This window comes from Pseudophryne corroboree, chromosome 4 (genome assembly GCF_028390025.1).
Source record: "Pseudophryne corroboree isolate aPseCor3 chromosome 4, aPseCor3.hap2, whole genome shotgun sequence".
NCBI classification, from domain to species: domain Eukaryota; kingdom Metazoa; phylum Chordata; class Amphibia; order Anura; family Myobatrachidae; genus Pseudophryne; species Pseudophryne corroboree.
In genome coordinates, this window is record NC_086447.1 from 837,764,492 (window position 1) to 837,781,221 (window position 16,730).

A 16,730-nucleotide genomic window follows, 5' to 3' on the forward strand; every position below is an offset into this window, starting at 1 on the left:
CGCATTTACCGTAATTATGTCTTTTCTTCATTTCTACAACCCTCAGGTAATGACACACATAGTCGATAGGGAATACAGGCACAGATATCAGCAATCACATATCTCCCCCATTCATGTATCATCAACTAAAATGCGCTCCCCCATTTTGTTACAACCAAAGCCGAAAAGAGCTCGGTAAAGTTTGACAGCCCATCCACAGACCCGTACCACAGGATAAGAAGGAATTCAAATGTATACTTCGCAATACCTCGAAGCTTGATTTAAAACACGTACGGCACGATGATACATGACCCCCAAGCACGGATTCATACACACATGCTTCTGCTATCTCACTAGGTCATACCCTTTTCCTACCTTCTCCTCTCCTCCCCTACCCAACCATGTAAATGTATTAACCCCTGACATATATTTTTCTCTTTTGAAATGTTTTAGAAGGTGGCAGTTATTATTGACTGCCAAAGGGTGGACTGTCAAAGTCAGAAAAATATCTCTATACACACTGCCATATTTGCACCTCATCCTGGTCCACGCTGCGCATGCGTGCGCTCTCCCGTGCGTGCGCATACTCACAGTCGCGGGCACCCGCAGGCGCACGGTATGCGTATTTACGGTAGAGTTTATGTGATCGTAGCGTGCGACTCAATCGTTACATATTTTCAGTAATAATGTATTTTGTAGATCATGGTCCCTTTGATAGATTCTGAAAGTTTAGTTAATATAGCATGTTCCTGAACAGAGAGATCCCTCTTTGTATTGTACTAAGGGTCTAACAGGGGTCATACAGTGGTGTTTGGTACCCATCGGAAGAGTATTTAAATAGCAATATTCCGGTGTTGGTTTGGAGCGGATTAATCGCTCATGCGAATAGTTATGGACATAAGAAGTTTATGTCCATTTACTATTATTTGTTCTTATTTAGTCATGCGGCGGGAAACTCAGTATCCCACCCACCTGAACAGTTGGAAGCAGTCACAGCCCACCTGTATGAATCAACCTATGACCTTTTGTTATAATGCGAAGCCGAATTCCTGTGTCCAATGAACAATGAGATTGTAGGGACCATTGAATTGTATTGTGTGTGGGGCATAAATAGGCAGGCCGACCATATCCAGTTCACTCTCTTCAACGGTTCTCATTGCTGATAATCGGGAGCTGGATATCGAGGCGCATGCGATCGTTTCCCCTTGTGCGTAAGTGTTTCTCCGCAATCATATTGATCTTCTTGTTATTCCGAGCCAATCTCTCTCAATTTCTCTCTCTCTCTCCTTCTCTTTCTCTCTCATTTCCCCTTAAATTGTATTGTATTGTATTTCCTGTGTAGTTATCTGGTTAGGTAGTCTATGTTATATTGTAGTGTATGACTTGTATTGTGTTTAACTCTTTTGCAAGTATAGCATTCATAATATATATTTTAGGCGTTGGACCCTGAGCACGGTATCTGAGTGTTTCTTATAGTATTAAGTATTCTCAGAGCGTCGGTGACGCTCGAACAGCTTTAAAGGTAATAAGGTTATACTGTGTTGCATTTACACTCTAACATTACACTAAGGTTTTACTGCACAATACACTGTTTATGGTTTAGATACAAAGGGTTAAGTGAGCGTCAGCGCCGCTGGTGATCTCCTCATGGTCCCGAGCGTCCGCTACGCTATAGCGAATCATTACTTTAGTCAACAGCCAATAACGTGCCTGCCTGTGATCTCTTGGCCGTGAGTGAACGTGACGCTTGAGCGTCTCGATCACGGCAAAGCGATTGTTACGCAACTAGCGTACCCTTACGGTACTTCATACGTAGATAGCGTACAGTGTTCTAAGACCTCATAAAGGGTATTATATACGATAAATATTTAGCTTTATCAGTATACTATGTATATATGTATGCTACAGTATACATGTGTGTGTGTGTGTGTGTGTGTGTGTGTGTATCCTGTGTGTATAAGCATGCTATGTGTAGATACAGATGGAGCCACGCTAGTCGTGGCTCCGTCTGTGCCTGGGCGCGCCTAACTCTGAGAGCGTCTCCGTCCGACCGGGTGCGCGTGCCTGTGATGGAGACGCACCCCATTCACTAGAATGGGAGAGCGCCTCCGCCATGCACCCGGACGGAGACGCTCAGAATAGGAGTGTCTCTGTGCACTCCCAGCGTGACCAGGTGGACGGATCACCTAGTCACGCCGGGAGTGCACGCCTGCGATGGTGCCGCCTCCGCTGAGCGTGGCCCCATCTGTATGCTGTGCTTTTTTGTTATTATGCAGCTTGTGTACTGTATGTATGAATGCAGTGAGACATATGCACAATATATTGATATATATACCGATATACACTGCTCAAAAAAATAAAGGGAACACTAAAATAACACATCCTAGATCTGAATGAATGAAATATTCTTATTAAATACTTTGTTCTTTACATAGTTGAATGTGCTGACAACAAAATCACACAAAAATTATCAATGGAAATCAAATTTATTAACCCATGGAGGTCTGGATTTGGAGTCACCCTCAAAACTAAAGTGGAAAAACACACTACAGGCTGATCCAACTTTGATGTAATGTCCTTAAAACAAGTCAAAATGAGGCTCAGTAGTGTGTGTGGCCTCCACGTGCCTGTATGACCTCCCTACAACGCCTGGGCATGCTCCTGATGAGGTGGCGGATGGTCTCCTGAGGGATCTCCTCCCAGACCTGGACTAAAGCATCCGCCAACTCCTGGACAGTCTGTGGTGCAACGTGGCGTTGGTGGATGGAGCGAGACATGATGTCCCAGATGTGCTCAATTGGATTCAGGTCTGGGGAACGGGCGGGCCAGTCTATAGCATCAATGCCTTCGTCTTGCAGGAACTGCTGACACACTCCAGCCACATGAGGTCTAGCATTGTCTTGCATTAGGAGGAACCCAGGGCCAACCGCACCAGCATATGGTCTCACAAGGGGTCTGAGGATCTCATCTCGGTACCTAATGGCAGTCAGGCTACCTCTGGCGAGCACATGGAGGGCTGTGCGGCCCCCCAAAGAAATGCCATCCCACACCATTACTGACCCACTGCCAAACCGGTCATGCTGGAGGATGTTGTAGGCAGCAGAACGTTCTCCTTGGCGTCTTCAGACTCTGTCACGTCTGTCACATGTGCTCAGTGAGAACCTGCTTTCATCTGTGAAGAGCACAGGGCGCCAGTGGCGAATTTGCCAATCTTGGTGTTCTCTGGCAAATGCCAAACGTCCTGCACGGTGTTGGGCTGTAAGCACAACCCCCACCTGTGGATATCGGGCCCTCATACCACCCTCATGGAGTCTGTTTCTGATCGTTTGAGTAGACACATGCACATTTGTGGCTTGCTGGAGGTCATTTAGCAGGGCTCTGGCAGTGCTCCTCCAGTTCCTCCTTGCACAAAGGTGGAGGTAGCGGTCCTGCTGCTGGGTTGTTGCCCTCCTACGGCCTCCTCCACGTCTCCTGATGTACTGGCCTGTCTCCTGGTCGCGCCTCCATGCTCTGGACACTACGCTGACAGACACAGCAAACCTTCTTGCCACAGCTCGCATTGATGTGCCATCCTGGATGAGCTGCACTACCTGAGCCACTTGTGTGGGTTGTAGACTCCGTCTCATGCTACCACTAGAGTGAAAGCACCGCCAGCTTTCAAAAGTGACCAAAACATCAGCCAGAAAGCATAGGAGCTGAGAAGTGGTCTGCGGTCACCACCTGCAGAACAACTCCTTTATTGGGGGTGTCTTGCTAATTGCCTATAATTTCCACCTGTTGTCTATTCCATTTGCACAACAGCATGTGAAATTGATTGTCAATCAGTGTTGCTTCCTAAGTGGACAGTTTGATTTCACAGAAGTGTGATTGACTTGGAGTTACATTGTGTTGTTTAAGTGTTCCCTTCATTTTTCTGAGCAGTGTATATTTCCTCTCCTAAACCCACCCCCAGACTCCTGTGAAACTAGACAATGAGAGTCTGGGGGCTGGCTTAGGAGAGGGAAGCCTAATGCCGAGTCTTGGGTTCTGCATTGCGGCTGTGGTATACAGCACCGCTGCAGATCCGGACACACGCCCGCGCATATTTCTCTAACGTCCTAGTGGATGCTGGGAACTCCGTAAGGACCATGGGGAATAGACGGGCTCCGCAGGAGACATGGGCACTTTAAGAAAGAATTTAGGTTCTGGTGTGCACTGGCTCCTCCCTCTATGCCCCTCCTCCAGACCTCAGTTTGATACTGTGCCCAAACGAGATGGGTGCTTTTCAGTGAGCTCTCCTGAGTTCGCTGAGAGAAAGTATTTTGTTAGGTTTTTTATTTACAGGGAGCTCTGCTGGCAACAGACTCACTGCATCGTGGGACAGAGGGGAGAGAAGCAGCCCTACCCTCTGAAGCTAGGTCCTGCTTCTTAGGCTACTGGACACCATTAGCTCCAGAGGGATCGTACACAGGATCTCACCCTCGCCGTCCGATCCCAGAGCCGCGCCGCCGTCCCCCTCGCAGAGCCGGAAGACAGAAGACATCAAAATCGGCGGCTGAAGACTCCGTTCTTCACTGAGGCACTGCACCTGTGCGCCATTGCTCCCACACACCTCACATACTCCGGTCACTGCAAGGGTGCAGGGCGCAGGGGGGGGGGGGTGCCCTGGGCAGCATTTGGATCCTCCTTTTGCCAAAAGTAGACATATATATAGTTGGGCACTGTATATATGTATGAGCCGTCGAGGGGGCGGGGCTTCTTCCTCAGCACTCACCAGCTTTTTTTTTCTCCACAGCTCCGCTGAGAGGAAGTTCCCCAGGCTCTCCCCTGCAGATTCAAGGGTACCCTGAAGTCCATTTATATACATTCAGGAACCTTGCTCAGACCGGCTATCGCATCGGCCTGGGTCTGTAGTGCTGTAGCGGCATGGACTGATACCTTATCAGAGGAGTTGGATACCCTAGATAGGGATACTGTTTTATTGACCCTGGGGCATATTAAAGACGCTGTCCTTTATATGAGAGATGCTCAAAGAGACATTAGTCTACTGGGTTCGAGAATAAATGCTATGTCAATTTCTGCCAGAAGGGTCCTGTGGACTCGGCAATGGACAGGTGATGCCGACTCAAAAAGGCATATGGAGGTTTTACCTTACAAGGGTGAGGAATTATTTGGGGAGGGTCTCTCGGACCTGGTCTCCACAGCTACTGCTGGAAAGTCAAATTTCTTGCCTTTTATTCCCTCACAGCCTAAAGGGCCCTACTCATTTCCCGATGCGCCGCCGAGGTGCCCGACGGCCGATACGGCCGACGAGCGACCCGGCGGCGGGGGGGCAGTGACGGGGGGAGTGAAGTTTCTTCACTCCCCCCGTCACGCGGCTGCATTGAAGTGCAGGCAAATATGGACGAGATCGTCCATATTGGCCTGCATGCACAGCCGACGGGAGACCAGCGATGAACGAGCGCGGGGACGCGCATTGTTCATCGCTGGAGTCTCCACACTGAAAGATATGAACGAGTTCTCGTTCATTTATGAACGAGATCGTTCATATCTTTCAGAAAATCGGCCAGTGTGTAGGGCCTATAAGAGAGCACCGTATTATCAAATGCAGTCCTTTCGATCACAGAAACACAAGAAAGTCCGAGGTGCGTCCTTTCTTGCCAGAGGCAGGGGCAGAGGAAAGAAGCTGCACAACACAGCTAGTTCCCAGGAACAGAAGTCCTCCCCGGCCTCTACAAAATCCGCCGCATGACGCTGGGGCTCCACAAGCGGAGCTAGGCCCGGTGGGGGCACGTCTTCGAAAATTTCAGCCACAAGTGGGTTCACTCCCAGTTGGATCCCTGGGCAATAGAGATTGTGTCTCAGGGATACAAGCTGGAATTCGAAGAGATGCCCCATCACGATACCTCAAATCGGCCCTGCCAGCTTCCCCCCACGAGAGGGAAATAGTGGGGGTCATTCCGAGTTGTTCGCTCGTTATTTTTTTCTCGCAATGGAGCGATTAGTCGCTAATGCGCATGCGCAATGTCCGCAGTGCGACTGCGCCAAGTAAATTTGCTATGCAGTTAGGTATTTTACTCACGGCATTACGAGGTTTTTTCTTCATCTGGTGATCGTAATGTGATTGACAGGAAGTGGGTGTTTCTGGGTGGAAACAGGCCGTTTTATGGGTGTGTGCGAAAAAACGCTAAAACGCGGGAGTGGCTGGAGAAACGGAGGAGTGTCTGGGAGAACGCTGGGTGTGTTTGTGACGTCAAACCAGGAACGACAAGCACTGAACTGATCGCAGATGCCGAGTACGTGTGGAGCTACTCAGAAACTGCTAAGAAGTGTCTATTCGCAATTTTGCTAATCTTTCGTTCGCAATTTTGATAAGCTAAGATTCACTCCCAGTAGGCGGAGGCTTAGCGTGTGCAAAGCTGCTAAAAGCAGCTTGCGAGCGAACAACTCGGAATGAGGGCCAGTGTTAACTGCAATTCACAAATTGTATCTTCAACAGGTGGTGGTCAAGGTTCCCCTCCTTCAACAAGGAAGGGGTTATTATTCGACCATGTTTGTAGTCCCGAAACCGGACGGTTCGGTCAGACCCATATTGAATTTAAAATCCCTGAACATATACCTGAAAAGGTTCAAGTTCAAGATGGAATCGCTGAGAGCGGTCATCGCAAGCCTGGAAGGGGGGGATTTTATGGTGTCTCTGGACATAAAGGATGCATACCTTCATGTCCCCATTTATCCACCTCATCAGGCGTACCTCAGATTTGTGGTACAGGATTGTCATTACCAATTTCAGACGTTGCCGTTTGGTCTCTCCACGGCACCGAGAATGTTTACCAAGGTAATGGCGGAAATGATGGTACTCCTGCGAAAGCACTTTCTCTGGAAGAATTACTGCAACACGGCTGGATTCTAAATATTCCAAAGTCGCAGTTGGTTCCTACGACTCGTCTGCCTTTCCTGGGCATGATTCTAGACACAGACCAGAAAAGGGTTTATCTCCCGATGGAGAAAGCTCAGGAACTCATGACACTGGTCAGGAACCTATTAAAACCAAAACAGGTGTCAGTGCATCACTGCACTCGTGTCCTGGGAAAGATGGTGGCATCATACGAGGCCATTCCCTTCGGCAGGTTCCATGCAAGGACTTTTCAATGGGACTTACTGGACAAGTGGTCCGGATCACATCTTCAGATGCATCGGTTAATCACCCTATCCCCCAGGGCCAGAGTGTCACTCCTGTGGTGGCTACAGAGCGCTCTCCTTCTCGAGGGCCGCAGATTCGGCATTCAGGACTGGGTCCTGGTGACCACGGAGCAAGCCTCCGAGGTTGGGGTGCAGTCACAGAGGGAAGAAATTTCCAAGGTCTGTGGTCAAGTCAAGAGACTTGCCTTCACATCAACATCCTGGAACTAAGGGCCATATACAACGCCCTACGTCAAGCGGAGACCCTGCTTCGCGACCAACCGGTTCTGATTCAGTCAGACAACATCACCGCAGTGGCTCATGTAAAACCACCAAGGCGGCACAAGGAGCAGAGTGGCGATGGTGGAAGCCACCAAGATTCTTCGCTGGGCGGAGAATCACGTAAGCGCACTGTCAGCGGTGTTCATCCCGGGAGTGGACAACTGGGAAGCAGACTTCCTCAGCAGACACGACCTCCACCCGGGAGAGTGGGGACTTCATCAGGAAGTCTTCGCACAGATTACAAGTCGGTGGGAACTGCCACGTGTGGACATGATGGCATCCCGCCTCAACAAAAAGCTACAGCGGTATTGCGCCAGGTCAAGAGACCCTCAGGCGATAGCTGTAGACGCCCTGGTGACACCGTGGGTGTTCCAGTCGGTCTATGTATTTCCTCCTCTTCCTCTCATACCCAAGGTGCTGAGGATAATAAGAAAAAGAGGAGTGAGAACAATACTCATTGTTCCAGATTGGTCACGAAGGACTTGGTATCCAGATCTGCAAGAAATGCTCACAGAGGACCCGTGGCCTCTTCCTCTAAGACAGGACCTGTTGCAACAGGGGCCCTGTCTGTTCCAAGACTTACCGCGGCTGCGTTTGACGGCATGGCGGTTGAACGCCGGATCCTAGCATAGAAAGGCATTCTGGATGAGGTCATTCCTACGCTGATAAAGGCTAGGAAGGACGTGACAGCTCAACATTATCACCGTATATGGCGAAAATATGTTGCTTGGTGTGAGGCCAGGAATGCTCCTACGGAGGAATTCCAGCTGGGCCGTTTCCTTCACTTCCTACAGTCCGGAGTGAATTTGGGCCTAAAATTGGGTTCCATTAAGGTCCAGATTTCGGCCCTGTCCATTTTCTTTCAAAAAGAGTTGACTTCTCTACCTGAAGTTCAGACGTTTGTAAAGGGAGTGCTGCATATTCAACCCCTTTTGTGCCTCCAGTGGCACCTTGGGATCTTAACGTGGTGTTGAGTTTCCTGAAATCACACTGGTTTGAACCACTCAAAACGGTGGAGTTGAAATATCTCACGTGGAAGGTGGTCATGCTATTAGCCTTGGCTTCGGCTAGGCGTGTGTCAGAGTTGGAGGCTTTGTCACATAAAAGCCCCTATCTGGTTTTCCATGCGGATAGAGCAGGATTGCGGACACGTCCACAATTTCTGCCGAAAGTTGTTTCATCTTTTCATATAAACCAACCTATTGTGGTGCCTGTGGCTACTACTGACTTGGAGGATTCCGAGTTACTTGATGTGGTCAGGGCTTTGAAGGTTTATGTAGCCAGAACGGCTAGGGTCAGGAAAACAGAGTCTTTGTTTATCCTGTATGCTTCCAACAAGCTTGGTGCTCCTGCTTCAAAGCAAACTATTGCTCGCTGGATCTGTAACACGATTCAGCAGGCTCATTCTGCGGCTGGATTGCCGCTGCCTAAATCAGTTAAGGCCCATTCCACTAGGAAGGTGGGCTCTTCTTGGGCGGCTGCCCGAGGGGTCTTGGCATTACAGCTTTGCCGAGCGGCTACTTGGTCAGGTTCAAACACTTTTGCAAAGTTCTACAAGTTTGATACCCTGGCTGAGGAGGACCTTGTGTTTGCTCAATCGGTGCTGCAGAGTCATCCGCACTCTCCCGCCCGTTTGGGAGCTTTGGTATAATCCCCATGGTCCTTACGGAGTCCCCAGCATCCACTAGGACGTTAGAGAAAATAAGATTTTACTTACCGGTAAATCTATTTCTCGTAGTCCGTAGTGGATGCTGGGCGCCCGTGTCAAGTGCGGACTTCTTCTGCAATACTTGTATATAGTTACTGCTTCAATAAGGGTTAAGTTATGGTTGCATCAGGGTTGGACCTGATGCTCTGTTATTTGTCATACTGTTAACTGGTTGTTATACACATGTTATACGGTGTGATTGGTGTGGCTGGTATGAATCTTGCCCTGGATTACCAAAATCCTTTCCTTGTACTGTCAGCTCTTCTGGGCACAGTTTCTCTAACTGAGGTCTGGAGGAGGGGCATAGAGGGAGGAGCCAGTGCACACCAGAACCTAAATTCTTTCTTAAAGTGCCCATGTCTCCTGCGGAGCCCATCTATTCCCCATGGTCCTTACGGAGTCCCCAGCATCCACTACGGACTACGAGAAATAGATTCACCGGTTAGTAAAATCTTATTATTCCACACATCTACACATGTATGTGTATATGGGCTTAGCGTCCTCCCCCCTCCCTGCACAAGGTAGTCGGCGCTGCAGCCCAGACCAAATGCTGAGACCAGCTGTGGCTGTGAAAGGCACTACACTGACGATCCCCGGGGGTAAGGCAGCCAGCACATATATTACATACAATACATGTATGTTTATATGTGTTAACTGGACCCCCCATGCAATGTGTGGTTGGTGCTGCAGCCTCACCACTGGTTTAGACTTATTTCTACAACTGTTCACACCATTCTTTCACACGCCTCCCAACATCGGAGGTCTCCAAAAATAGGATGCAGTTAATCTTCTGGCGGTTGAGATCCCGACAATCAGAATCCAGACAGTAAGTACTAGGGTTAGAATTAGGATGCAGGGGGGGCAGTTAGGGATAGACTGCGAGAGGGTCCGTTTAGGTTTAGGATGCAGGAGGGGTCAGTTATGGTTAGGCTGCGGAAGGAGTGGGTTAGGGTTTAAATACTCACGGGGGTCCGTCTGGATTTTAAACATTGTCAATGTCGCTGTCATCATTCTGGCCATCGGGATCTCCGTATATCGATACCAACCCCTCCAAAATGGGACAGAGGCGTGGTCATAATGTTCCCTTTAGGCACAGCCCTCCCTAGTGAGTGTCTTCTTCAGAAAAGTCATTTTTTTATGCTGTATGCCATATAACAAGGTGCATTCACAGCATGCAGCAGTGGAACAACTCCCAACTCCCTGTAAATGTCCTGGGGAATGTCCCACCAAAAGTGGAATAGTCTGGAGGTACTGTATTCATGCACTGATAACATGCCAAAAACATTAGGCTCAACTGCAAGTTAAAACCACCTCAATCCACATCCCACATCTCCCACCTGGCTGCACCATGCCACCCACACCTACCACCTGGCTGCACCATACACCTTACACCTGACTGCACCATACACCTCCCACCTGGTTGCACCATATCTCCACATCTCCCACCTGGTAACACCATGCCACCCACACCTCCCACCTGGCTGCACCATACCCCTCACACCTACCACCTAGCTGCACCATGCCCCTCACACCTACCACCTGGCTGCACCATGCCCCTCACACCTACCACCTGGCTGCACCATGCCCCTCACACCTACCACCTAACTGCACCGGCCACCCACACCTCCTACCTGGATGCACCATATCCCCACATCTCCCACTTGGTAGCACCATGCCACCCACACCTACCACCTGGCTGCACCATATCCCCATATCTCCCACATGGCTGCACCATGCCACCCACACCTACCACCTGGCTGCACCATATCCCCACATCTCCCACCTGGCTGCACCATACACCTCACACCTGACTTCTCCCACCTGGTAACACCATGCCACCCACACCTACCACCTGGCTGCACCATGCCCCTCATACCTACCACCTGGCTGCACCATGCCCCTCACACCTCCCACCTGGCTGCACCATGCCCCTCACACCTCCCACCTGGCTGCACCATGCCCCTCACACCTACCACCTAACTGCACCGGCCACCCACACCTCTTACCTGTCTGCACCATATCCCCACATCCCCCACCTGGCTGCACCATGCCACCCATACCTCCCATCTGACTGCACCATGCCCCTCCCACCTGGCTGCACCATATCCCCACATCTCCCACATGGCTGCACCATGCCCCTCACACCTCCCACCTGGCTGCACCATATCTCCACATCTCCCTCCTGGCTGCACCATGCCACCCATACATCCCACCTGGCTGCACCATGCCCCTCCCACCTGGCTGCACCATGCCCCTCATCTCCCACCTGGCTGCACCATACCACCCACACCTCCCAACTGGATGCACCACATCCCTGCATCTTCCACCTGGCTGCACCATGCAACCCACACCTCCCACCTGACTGCACCATGCCCCTCTCACCTCCCACCTGGCTACACCATGCCCCTCACACCTCCCTCCTGGCTGCACCATGACCCTAACACCTCCCAACTGGATGCACCATGGGATCAGTACGAAATCCCGCTACACGGGATCTCTGCGGTCGATATACAGACACCGGAATCCCGACCAGCAGAATCCCGACAGGGGTGGCGAGCGGAACACAGCTCCTTGTGGGCTCGCTGCGCCCAGCACGCTGCGGGCACAGTGCCTCGCTACGCTCGGCACACTATTTTATTCTACCCCTATGGGTGTCGTGGACACCCACGAAGGGAGAATATGTCGGGATTGTGGCGGTCGGGATTCCGGTGACGGTATTTCGACCGCCGGGATTCCGTCCGGCGGGATCTTGACTGCATCCCTGCACCATATCCCCTCATCTCCCACTTGGCTGCACCATACCACCCACACCTCCCAAATGGATGCACCATATCCCTGCATCTCCCACCTGGTAGCACCATGCCACCCATACCTCCCATCTGACTACACCATGCCCCTCACACCTCCCAACTGCCTGCACCATATCTCCACATCTCCCACTTGGTAGGACCATGCCCCGCACACCTCCCACCTTGCTGCACCATATCTCCACATCTCCCACCTGGCTGCACCATACCCCCACATCTCCCACCTGACTGCACCATGCCCTGCACACTTCCCACCTGCCTGCACCATGTCCCTTATACCTCCCACTTGGCTGCACCATGACACCCACACCTCCCACCTGGGTGCACCATGTCACCCACACCTCCCACCTGGGCGCACCATGCCACCCACACTTCCCACCTGGGTGCACCATGTCATGCACACTTCCCACTTGACTGCACCATGGCCCTCACACCTCCCACTTGGCTGCATCACGCCCCTCCCACCTAACTGCACCGGCCACCCACACCTCCAACCTGGCTGCACCATATCCCCACACCTCCCACTTGGCTGCACTATGCCCCTCACACCTCCCACCTGGCTGCACCGTATCCCCACACCACCCACTTGACTGCACTATGCCCCTCACACCTCCCACTTGGCTGCACCATGCCCCTTTCACCTAACTGCACTGGCGCCCACAGCTCCCACCTGCCTGCACCAAAGTCCCACATATCCCACCTGACGGCACCATGCCCCTCACACCTCCCACTTGCCTGTACCATGCCACCCACACCTCCCACCTGGCTGCACAATAACCCCACACCTCCCACCTGGCTGCACAATATCCCCACACCTCCCACCTGACTACACCATCCCACCCACACCTACCACCTGACTGTACCATATCCCCACATCCCCAACCTGGCTGCACCATGCAACTCATACCTCCCAACTGGCTGCACCATGCCACCCACACCTTCAACTTGCTTCCCCTCCCAGAGGGGGCCAGCCGTAATGTTAGTAAGTATGCATGAACATCACATAGAAATTATGGTCTTAAGACAGACATCACTGGATTTCCATTACTTTTATATCACGGAGCCCTTCTGAACAGGAAGACCCTCTGCAGGGATCGGGGAGTAGAATGTACAATGAGGCTGGAGAGTCTGTAAAATATGGCCTGGGATGGGTCTCTGCAATAGACCTGTGAAATCTATGTAATAATATGTCTTGCCTGCATGCAGTATGCCACGGGGGTCTTTGTAATGAGGCTGGTGACAAGAGAAGAGGGGCCTGAAACTGCTACCCTGCTGATCTTAATGTTGTTATGGACCGCAAAAACAAGAACAAAAATAAAAGAAAGGACACAGATGGCCCAGCTAATTGGACCTTACATTACATAAAATATATAATTGTGTAGTGTCACATTTATCTTTTTCAGATCCTGTAGATTGCAAATTTACGAGCAGGGCTCTCTTACCTATGAAATATGCTAGTGCAATATAAATAAATGTTAATAACGTTCATTTGTAAGTTTGCCCAGAAATTGTACAAGTCAGTGACTTGAGGTCACTGCACAGTACAGACCAACCTAGACCATTGCATGCGTTTGAGAATGTTCCTTGTATTTTCTCCTTTTACTCTACATAGCTAAAGACCTGCATGAATAAAATATTTCTAAATATCATACATATGGAAATTATTCAATTGTGTAATAAAAAAGTTAAAATAAGATAATAATTAGCCCACAGCAAAAAAATTAATGCAAACCATAATTGCATATTGTTTTTTATGTAAGAGAAAAATCTCTCTAGCCCTGAACAATGAGCAATTCATCAATGAAATACCTACTACAAGAACAGTTGGCTCATTCATGTGTGAAGAAGATTTAATTCTGAACAAATATTAATTTAAATGGAGCCCTGGGGGATCCCGTAATTGTACCTTAGTCCAAGTACATTGCAGAAACACTTAGGAAAATGAAACAGCACAAGAATGGAAATTGGCTTAAAATAGGTATATCCATTGAGAAAAGTGTGGAGAGCTTTTTTAGGTAATAAATAGTCTAATTTCCTAGCGAGGGAGTGCTCAGTGTATCATTTGGTTTCCGTTTATATAAGATGCCTGGTGATTTATTTCCTAGGAAAATACTGCACTATAATGGCGGCACTTTAACTCTTTGGGGGGTATTCAATTGTTTGAAAAGTCAGTTGGATGTCTGTTTTTTCTAATAGACTGGAAAAAATAGACACCCAACTGACTTTTCAAACATTTGAATTCCCCCCTTTGAGTGCTACAGTATATTACTGTACATACAATTTTAAGATGATTGGAAAGATTGGTATGCACTAATTTAGGCATTCTCTTTATACTGTAGACAAAGCATAAACAGCTTTTATTTTCCTAACTCAACTTGGAGTTTGGATGCATGTGATCTATAGTCATCATGTTATTAATTTATTCATAAAGCAAATATGTAATTAAAATGAACTGGATATGATACGTCAAACCTAGGCTTACCATGCTATCCCTTTAAACCGAGACACTGATGGATTACACAGGTTCTGCGGCTGATTAAAACCAGGAGAAATGCATGTTTAAAGTCAGCAAGCCGCAGAACCTGTGTAATTCATTATTGTTGCAGTTTAAAGGGATAGTATGGTAAGCCTAGTCGGGTATGGGACTCAAGGTCAACACCAATTATGTCGACAACCATTAGGTCGACACCCATTGGTCGACAGTGGCTAGGTCAACACTAGAAATTGGTCGACACGGCCATTAGGTCAACATGTACAAGGGCAACATGGAAAAAGGTTGACATGAGTTTTTTATGTTTTTTTGGAGTCGTTTTCTCTGTCAAGGGACCGGGAACCCCAAATAGTGCACCGCATCCCGTTGAATGGCGTGGGCAAGGTTACCGTTCCCAATTGTAGTCCACGTAGATCGTAAAGTATGAGAAAGTCCCCCCAAAAAAGCGAAAAACCCATGCTGACCATGTTCATGTCGACCTAATGGCCGCGTCGACCTATTTCTAGTGTCGACCTAACCACTGTCGACCAATGGGTGTCGACCTAATGGGTGTCGACCTAATTGCAATCCACCTACAGTCCGGATACCGCCTAGTCAAACATCAATTTAAAGCAGTAGTTGCCAACTCAGTCCTCAAGGAACCCCCAACAGTTCCTGTTTTCCATGTCACCTAGCAGGTGCACAGGTGTATGCGTGGCCATGCCAACATTGGAACATTGGGGTCTATGTATTACTAAGCCTTGGAGAGAGATAAAGTGGACGGAGATAAAGTACCAGCCAATCAGCTGCTAACTGGCATTTTATAAACACAGCCTGTAACATGGCAGTTAGGAGCTGATTGGCTGCTACTTTATCTCCATCCACTTTAGCTCTCTCCAAGTCTTATTACATAGACCCCATGGTCCTTTATTAAAGTCCTCATCACAATTTTCTGTTTGTATGGGTTCACAAAACTTTATACAAGTCAGTGGTTGACGCCATTGTACTAGTCATTAATCACTGTTGTACCGTACACGTCAGAGCACAATTACAAACTACAGATGAATTTATTCCCACCAACCTGTTTGATATGTTCTCTCTTCTGATACTTCTCACTGTAGTATTGCTCTTGCCGAAGATTGAGAAGCTGCTGTTGCTGTTGGTCCTTCAGCTCTATTAATTTCTGTGCCATTTCTGCATCTAGCGCAGCTAAATCTTGTTCCACAGTAGAAGAATTATGATCCGGACTCCCAGAGTCACATCTGAAATAAAAAGTACAGAATGCTGTCACCCACTGCTTTTATTTTTCAGCCGCATATAAGTCACAAACATGCTAAAGTAATGAAGTAATGACTGCGCAAAATATTTTTGGGCAGAGGTTGGTAACAGACACCATCTTTTATTAGGGTCCTCTGTACCAGGGCTTCATACTGTACATTCCACTAATCACATACTGTACCCCTTTTATATATGTCCGGATGTGAAATAGGCCACATCAAATCATTGCCCCCCCCCTGAAGGCCTACATTGAGAATCTTATGTTCAGTGCAACCCTACAAAATGAATTTTTTTAATTAGTTCGATTTTAAATATATGTATTTCCAGAGTGATCAGCTTAAAAGGTAACAGTGCCCACTTAACCCCCTTAATGTGCATATTGATACTAACCTCACCCACAACATCAAATGTTTTTTTTAAAAACCAACGTAATAGTGTATGCAAATTTGTAATACCATAACCCTTTGCTTTTAGCTATAATTAAAGGCAACATATGTATCGCTTATCATATTAACCTGGCAATAAGAAATTGTAGATCGACTGAATGCATATGGACAGTACATATGGTGTAATAGTTAGCAGGAGATCATGGGCTCGATTCCCACCATGGAAATAACTGTGTGGAGTTTGTATATTCTCCCCCTGATTACGTGGATTTCCTCCAGTTACTCCAGACTCCTCCCACAATCCAGAAATATGCTGGTACGTTAATTGGCTCCCAACAAAAAAAATCAATCTAGACGCAGCCGCCGCGGCACACCACCCCAACGGTCCGGGCAACGCCCCCTCCCGCCCAGCGACCGCCAATGCCTGTCAATCAGGCAGAGGCGATCGCAGGGCTACGACGGCCGTCGTTGAAAACGATCAGGTCTGAATCAGCCCCTGAATACAGAGTGCTGGTGAGAGATCATACCCAGTGGCATCACAAGGGAGGTGCTGGGGGTGCGGCCTGCACCCAGGTGTCACCCGCCGAGGGGTGACACCAAAATGCTGGCTCATGCTCAGTGACAGGAGCCGAATGCTAAACTGTAACATTATGTGCCAC

General features: G+C 49.0%; 1 protein-coding gene across 3 annotated transcripts in view; it reads right to left on the reverse strand.

Annotated features, from left to right (window-relative positions):
- PLCB1 (phospholipase C beta 1) overlaps positions 1–16,730 on the reverse strand; it is a 1,298,702-nt gene that overhangs the window by 121,613 nt on the left and 1,160,359 nt on the right. For all 3 annotated transcript variants that reach the window (XM_063918579.1, XM_063918581.1, XM_063918580.1), the window contains one exon: positions 15,489–15,669. In XM_063918579.1, the coding sequence (XP_063774649.1) occupies positions 15,489–15,669 (181 nt within the window). The remainder of the gene's footprint in view (positions 1–15,488; positions 15,670–16,730) is intronic.